Below are 8447 nucleotides of genomic sequence, written 5' to 3'. Positions count from 1 at the left end.
CCCCAGTCCCAATGTCTGGTCTGAGGGAGGAACAGAGCCCAAGCTCCCCCAGGCCCATCTCCATCCCCCCCATGCACACCAGGGATATCAGGGTGTGTGCATGGGGCTTCTGGGCACACCCCAGCTGTGCACAACCTGGGGGCTTCAGTACTCCTTGCACAGCAGTGCACCACCTCGCACTTGCACACACCCTGCATGCACCCCTGCATTTGCACACATGTCCAGGTGAGGACACCCCACTGAGATACAAATGAAAGCAGCCATGAGATGCAAAGGGGGTGGGGGGAAAGAGACTCATCAGGAAGGCAACAGCAGGGGAGGGGCACTGGAGGCCTAGGCAGCACAGGGACTAAAGGGTTAAAGCTAGTGCCAAGAAATAAGAGAACAGCGCTGAACCATCCCCAGGGATGTCTGTGGGGGTAGGGGCTTCACCCCCATCCTGGACAGGGGGAGGCAGGGATAGGGTATCTAGTGTTGAATAGTCAGTGGGGTGGGAAGAGAAAAATTAGTCTGAGCCACCCCTGGCTAATCTCAGATTCTCAGGCCCAGCCCCCTCCAGACAGGGTTTAGGGTTTTGTGCCCTTTTTGCAACCAGCTCATTGCAGGTTGGAACTCCACCAGCCTGTGGACAGCTGTTTGCAAAAGGGGAAATCTGCATTTTTCTCCTCTAAAGGGGAAAATCTGCGTTTTCCACAAGAACTAGAACACCTGGATCCCTGCTAATCTTACACATCTACTGCAGATCCCATAGTAGCACATGGGTCTTAAGAGGTCCTACCTCGCCTTTCATCATTCGAACTTTTGCTAGCCACCAGCCACATGGTTCTTGCTCATTTGCTCGTGAGAAAACCTGAAAGAGAATAATGAAAACAGAATTTATGTAAAGCACAAATGCACACGATTCAATAACTCAAAGAGCTGAGCCAGCAAAAAAAACAGAAAACAAATTTCATTAGCAACCTATTAGCATTTAACAAGATAGAAGTGACCAGTAGTACAATTACAACTTTAAAAGTTTTTTTTCCCCCCACTGTGTAATGACAATTACTGGTAATTGCACATTTCTCCTCTTACGCAGATGAAGAAAGTAAATTTCCTTTGCATGTTCCTTGTCTACATGGGACCAGCTTCCAAAGGGGCTTAAAACACAAGAATGACAATTTACTAAAAGGTACCTAACGGCACTGAATTCTTACTGCTTCATGATAAATTTAAACACTTATAGTAAATGTAAATTTCACAAGAACAAAAGAATTCACCACGGAGATTATCACTTTGTTTTCAGTTTACCAACTATTGTAAGGGGTAGCAATGAATTTAGGCCATTAAAAATGATCATATCTCCTGGTACTACAACAATTGGTTAACAAGTGAGTGACAGATTAGATAACATTTGCAACTCTGAATCTTTGCTTCACTTTTCTAAAATTAACCTAGGTCTTTTACGCTTTTTAACTGCATGCCTAACATGTGAAAGGTGTCCGGTTCAAAACTGTGTGGGTATATTAAGTAAAATAAAGCCATCAGAAAGACACTTATAACTAGACTGAATAAGACAGTATAAAATACATCACTAAAAAATCTTGCACTGCCTAGGAGACTGACTAGACCAGTGGTGCTCAAGCTTTTGGTCTTGTGGCTCAAATAAGTGAGGTGGGGCCAGTCCACAGGGCAGAATGAACCCCATGTGCCAGAATCAGACCCTGGGGCCTGGCACCATCCCCCACCACCGTCACATGCCAGGATTGGTCCCCAGGGCCCTGGCACCACCCCCTCCTACCCCAGCATGCTGGAATTGGGCCCCAGGGGCTTGGTGCCACCCCTCCTGCCCCAGGATTGGTCCCCAGAAGCCTGGCACTGGCTGCTCAAGCCCCAGCGTGCCAAGATTGAGTCCCAATGACCTAGCACTGCCCTCATTTGGCCCTGCATACTGGGACTGCATCCCAATCCAGGGTGCAGGGCCTGGGGGTCCCCACAGGTCTGGAAAGGTGGTGGTGGGGGAGTGCTGCCACCTCGGGCCATCCCCGGGGGGGAGGCAGCAAACTGGGGAGACCTCCCTGGGCCCCACAACAGCCGCCAGCTCCATGCTCTGGACACTTGCCCCCCGCTCCAGCCATTCACCACCTGGCACTGCCACCCCTCTCCTGCTGCCAAATTTCCAGACCTATAGGGAGACCTGCAGGCTGGATCTGGCTAGAGATTAAGCAGGCCTGGACTAGACCAAAAGAGTCCTTTCTACTTGTAACGTTACATGCCTAGATTATGGCATTTCTTGGATTACATATCTAACGGAGTGTTTATTAAATATTTTTATATCAAAAATTTATTCCTAGGAGGCATTTAACTAAAAAGAAAGAAGAAATTAAATTAAAGGAAACATGTCCCCAAACCTGTAAAACGTAAAGCATTCATTAACAGTATGAATTTCCAAGGCTGAAAAGACGGACACTGCCTTTCTGTCACATGTCAAAAACCAGTTCATTAGTCATCTCAAGAAATTTTTATCAATTAAAAAAGCCTTAAAGAAATGTTTTTTTAATTCTATGACTATTCACAACAAAACTACCACTAATAAAACTGTATTTAAACACGCAGTTTCACAGTGGATGGAGTGGTAGCCATATCATCCCGAAGTCAAATGTAGTTATTTAAAAAAACCCCAACTCATTTACTACCTTTTCTAGCCATCAAGTGCTTTTCCAGAATTAAGAGACCTGCATATTCCTGACCCATCTTTTTCTCCCTGATCCTACAATGACATCAGAAGACTGACTTGTGACATCATATTAATTCCCATGACATAACCAAATTATAAAACACAGAATTATTTTACTTCAAGTAAAACAGATGAAAAAGGAGGCTGGTGATAGAGAATTCAAGTCAGGATAACAAGAAATAACTGCAAAGTGTCCAGAGAAAGTCGACCACATATGCTGAATTTTAGCACACGTTCCCTTCCTAAGTTTAACACTTTGCAAACATTCCTTTTTAAAATGACCTTAACTCATCTGTTCACAGCTGGAAGGAACAGGGTCTAACCTTACATGGCTGAGGTTTCCTGTGAGCTAACTATAAAGGTGGGCCCCAAGGAAAAAAAAAAAAACATGGAAAAAAAAAGGGGATGCCAGTTGTTTTCTACTATGGAAAAACAGTGGAAGACAGCACTTACTAGGACTTTTTAAATATGAGGTTGAGCTCTTAAGAACTCAGGAGGCAAACACAATTAATATCCAGTCAGTGTCACAACAGGATAGTGAACTGCCTCTTCTTCAGTTGCCAGTACATCATTCCTTATGGCCCTTCACAGACGTTAAAACAAAATGTGCAACTGGTATCTGCGGAATTTTATGCCCCATCCCCAAATCATGCATCATGCCAACCAGACAGAGCCAAACCAGCACCCAGGGCCACCCTCAGCACCATCTCTGCTGGGGTAGGAGGCAGCTGTGTCCTGGACCCTTCTTTCTTGATTTACTATATACTCTCAGTCACATTAGAATGTGGCTAGCTATATACGTGACTGCCATATTTAGGCATTCCACTGCAATTAATATTGTGTACCCTTATAACCTCTTTTGTGCAAGGAATTAAAAATACTTTAAAGTATATTTTAAAAAATAACCCAACAAATGCTAATGTTACCAAGAAGCAAATATTATTGTTACTTTAAAGACAGGTAAATTTTAGCAAAGAAAGTCAAGGAAATTATTAAAAAATAATATGGTACATTGGAGGAGACAGAAAAAGATATACAACTTGCCTTTTCCAAGACCAGTGGGCTAAATAATAGTCTCCACAGCTTCTCTGAAAGGTTGTGTGTGTACATACACTGTAGTACAGATTACTACTCAGGTGTATCTAAAACCCTAGTCTATTTTGTATGTTATTTATTATTCCATAAAAAAGTATGCTAAAAGAACACAAAAGCCTTGAAAAGACTAAGGTTGGGAATAACATTCAAATGATCAGGGAGAATTCTCTAAGGTCATCTAGCTGGTAGAAAACTTACCCAGAGATCCCTGAACAGCCATTTAAATGCTGAGTCCTTGAAGAGCAGACTGGTCTCAGCGCTGGTGCTGCACAGCCAGGAGGCCCCTGTGTACACATCTCACTGTACTCTACAGGCTCCCTCAGTCTGCCTGGAGACAGAATGGCAGCAGTACACAGGGCAGCCCTCACTGGCTGACCTAGATTTCCCAGAGTCAGCCTGTCTTCCTGAAGCACAGTATGGGATTGTGAAGAAGGGAGTATGTTCTGCTCCCTGCCTGGCTCGAGCAGCAGAGTCCAGCAAGCTCTCCCAACAGGAGAGACAGGGAGCAAGTCACCCTGGGATGCTGGTGGATTGAGCTTTGGCTTCTCAGAAGAAAACGTGTACCCACATTCTTTGTCCCAAGAAAAAAACTCTCCCAGAAGTGATTTAACTGTTTGTCCCCAGAATCTCTCTCTTGAAGTGGTCATTTTGCTCTGGGACAAAAAACCTGAACATCTGTACTCTTGTGATGTCTCCTGGGAGAGCAGCTACTCTCCCAGGAGACACGGGATGTCTGTATGTGGCCTAAGATGTACATTTTACACACTTAAGTCATTTTTCCTTTATTTCTTCTTTGCTTATGCCCTCATTTTGTTTAAATTTCAAGGAAGGCTCAATTTTTCATTCTGTACTTAATGACGAAATGGTTTAATCTGAACACAATTCAAAACTATTGACAGCAAAGAAACACAGTTTAATGAGAGCAAGATCAAGAGGACAGGATGAAGACTTGAACTTGGGAACCCCAGACATATTTACACTGGCTAAACCAAAAAGTTTTTAAAAAATAAATGTATTTGTCACAGAAATAAAAATGGTGTAAAAGCTCTTAGAAAAAGTTCTCCATTGTTTCAACTCTCTCAGCTGCCTTAACATAAAAGCTGAGGTTTTGTTTTAGGTACTGAAGTTGTACTATGTTACCTATTCCTTTATCATTAAAATGGCACAAACTCTTCCCCACACATTTAGTGTGAAAGCAGTTTTACTAGTACAAAATGCACTTATTCCAGTATATTTTAGTCCATTAGGAAAATATCTGTATTGTAACAAAACCTATATGTAGGCTAGGTATGATATAAATATTAAATTATACACTAGTTAAGGCTTAAACTGAAATCAGCAAGCACAATATTAAGAACTTTAGATATAGAAGTATTCAGTCTTTCACATATTTCTTCCCAATATCCAACCGGCAAACTGAAAGGAAGTATTAATAATATTTAGAACCCTGAACATAGTTCTTTCCCCTAATATCGCTAATCTCTATTTAGCAAGTTATTTGGTTTTGCTTCAGTTTTAAATGTCACTAGAGCCAAGATGCCATATAAATACTTAGTTCCATTTATAAACCAGCAAAATCTATTTTACTAACTGTGCAGAAGATGAAGCTTGCATGTTTTAGTGTCAGAGATGTCAGATGGCACTTCCTGGAACTAAGGAACATAAATGCCAGGGCAGCAGCAGTATCAGTTACACTACTCTAGCAATAAGCTTTCTCCATGACATGAAGTTAATACCGCTGCCTGTCTATACCCGATTGCTCCTGCCAGCAGAAGTTCTGGCAGCAGCCAGCCTTTAGAGGACATATCCATTCTCACACAGCAACGCCACAGCTCCACTGCAGCAGCTGTGCTGCCAGAAGACTCAGTGCACCCTAGGAAGGCATAAGCCACCGAGGGACTGCTACAGCCACTAAAAACACAAGACTGCCTAGAGACATCTTTTGCCAACCACCAGTGACAGCCGCTCCTACCCACCTTCCAGGGTGCAACTGTGGAAGCGCATTAGGGTGGACTGATTTAAATCAAGCTGATTTAAACTAGCAAGCTGAAGGCCTGACTTAAATCATTCTATAGATTTTTTTTGTTCTCTAAAGTTATATTTTCATTGGTTGATATAACAATTAAAACAACTAAGCAGTTTTTACAGTATATTTGATACATATATTTTCTAGGTACGCCAACTAGTTTATATATAGTTTAACATATTTGGATTGTTAGAAATCCTACATTTAAGTACATTATAAAATGGTGAAATATATATTTCTTATTCACTAGTTCACTAAACGATTAACTTTTTGCTCATGTTTGCATCAAGCCGCATTAAGATGGCAACTTGAATTTAATTACACACACACAACCCAGACTTCAAATTTAAAACAACACTTTGATGTTTTGGATACAGAAACTTTTTGTAAACTAAAATGGTGCACATTCACAACTAATTTATTAAATGTTAGCATTAATTGTTATTAGTCATATGAACTGTGGTTAGTGAATTAAACTCATTATTTCAAGCCACCCTGGGAAACTTATTCTAAAATACCTAGATGAAAGTTGTTTGTGCTCAAGTTCTTACTTGCCTAGTTCTCTGTAAAGTGAGACAGATTTTTTTTTTTTTAAATCTAGGCCATTTTGAAAAAGTTTTAATTCCTTTCTTTCTAGTTTCCAGAACTCATATTTCATCCTCCTCCCCCATTTTTTTATTCATAGACAGGAAAAGAAAAACAAGCTTTCCTGCTTTTTTGCCTCCCAATTGATCTTGGTTTCAAATGAAATGGTCCAAATGAAGAAAATTTTCTTTCTGCACCTGCAAAAGGCTACTGCTGGTAAATGCTGGTTTAACTCCTTCAACAAATTCTGGTTCCAGGTGCTTTGCTATCAACTTCCACCACCTCAATGGTGTCACTTTCTTTAAAACATTCTCAGCAAATATGTACTGCTTAAATGGTTTGCTTCTAGCCCTGAAAATGTATTATGGTTGGCATGATTGATAGGTCATTAGTAGATGCCCGTATAGCAGCACTTTCCTATTTGACAGTTAAGCAGCTACCCTGGTACTTTGTATTAAAAGTATAAAGCAAGAAAATGAGGTGGACTAAGAGCTTGATCCATCCGCTTCTTTACTGCCTGCCATTTAACTCTGCACTTGCGTATTCCTTGCTTTCATGTTTCTTGAAGTTCTTTCCACTTCCCAACAGCATCCACAACAGAGCAACAATCTTTCTGTATTTTGTCCAAGGCTATGGAAATACATTTTAGTGTATTCAGTTTATCTTTCACATTTTTCTTTAGTCCCATGTTGACTAATTTATATCTGGGATATTACAATCAAGTTTGGCACAATTTTCTTCATGTATGGTCGTTTGATTAGGCGAGTTCTTAATAAATAGCTCAGAGCAGTCTACGACTGAATTTCACTGCACATTTTGGGGGAGAATTAGCTTGGATTCCCCAACGCTCTTCAGTGAAGCTGAAGCAAATGGGTTGTTACAAAAGTATTTTATATAACATTTTCCTTTACTCCCGAGGTACTTAAATCTTCGGCTAAAAGATTCATGGAATGAGCACTGCACCCATATGCTCCAAGTTTCAGGTGTGCTTCATTATCTTCTGCTAAGTTTTTTCTCATCTGTTACATTTGCAGTATTGTCTGCGACAAAGCTATGCATGTGCCACTTGTATTTTTGCTTAGTTTGTTATAGCTTGTCCTGCTGCTACTTTTAAATATGCTGTAGTATGTATATTTCCTGATGTGGCAATTTGTTTCTGTGAGATAAGCAATCTGTTCCAACACCTGTGATGACTTAGCTGATGCTTTGCATCAAGTATATAGATCCTGCATCCCTTGCAGGGTCAAGCCCCATCTGCATTAAATATTGTGCCATATTTCTAAAGCTTGACAGCAAAAGTTAGATGTTTTCACTCCTCATTCTTATACAGAAGAAAGATCAGCATTTAACTCCAGAGATATTAGTACAGATTAATTTACTCAACATATTATTTTATTTACATTATTTTAATAGACTGTACTAAATCTGTATCTTAATATAGTATAGACTAAATTCAAATTTCATTTTAAGATAGATTTTTTATTCTTTTATTTAAATTGTAATTGTTTCCCACTTTAAAAATAAACTCTCATTTAAATAAAAAAATTCTCATTTAAAATTTAAAAATCTGGTGTTCTTATTTTTTAAAATCATTGATTTTTAACCACCCTGCAGCGCACAGGCTCTACCTTCCAGCTTGCTGCCAGCCAGCAGGGGAAACATGGGAGGGAAGAGGGTAGCTGGACAGGGAAGGAGAAACCTGTGCACCACCCCACTGTCCCCAGCCTAGCCAGGGTCCCTGCACAGGGTAGAAGCAAGTCAGGCACAGCTCTGGGGCTTTGCCCATGCCCAAATCACCAAAGGAAAGGAGTGGAAAGGGGGCACAGGCCAGGGGTTAGGCTGCCTACCTCCCTGTGCCACCCCCCACCCAGCTTTTGCCCCCCACTGCTGCTTTCCTGTTGCAGCAGTGGGTAGGAAAAATATAAGACAACCCCTCAATAATTATAGAATATTATAACAAATTTATAATTTTCCACATCTAAAATCTAATTATTGGGGGGGGGGGGGGGGGGGGGGGGGGCTTTT

General features: G+C 41.0%; 1 protein-coding gene and 1 long non-coding RNA gene across 4 annotated transcripts in view; one reads left to right on the top strand and one right to left on the bottom strand.

The window, feature by feature from the left end:
• FXR1 (FMR1 autosomal homolog 1) overlaps window positions 1-8447 on the bottom strand; it is an 81477-nt gene that overhangs the window by 25424 nt on the left and 47606 nt on the right. For all 3 annotated transcript variants that reach the window (XM_019503348.1, XM_019503350.1, XM_019503349.1), the window contains exon 4: window positions 779-850. In XM_019503348.1, the coding sequence (XP_019358893.1) occupies window positions 779-850 (72 nt within the window). The remainder of the gene's footprint in view (window positions 1-778; window positions 851-8447) is intronic.
• The window catches only part of LOC109288018, a 19530-nt gene that overhangs the window by 4330 nt on the left and 6753 nt on the right, over window positions 1-8447 (top strand). The gene's annotated exons all lie outside the window — the stretch shown is intronic.

The sequence above is a fragment of the Gavialis gangeticus genome, unplaced genomic scaffold (assembly GCF_001723915.1).
Source record: "Gavialis gangeticus isolate Ggan-Ray unplaced genomic scaffold, GavGan_comp1, whole genome shotgun sequence".
Taxonomy (NCBI): domain Eukaryota; kingdom Metazoa; phylum Chordata; order Crocodylia; family Gavialidae; genus Gavialis; species Gavialis gangeticus.
Note: the sequence above shows the minus strand (reverse complement) of the source record. Positions and strands in the feature narration are given on the sequence as shown.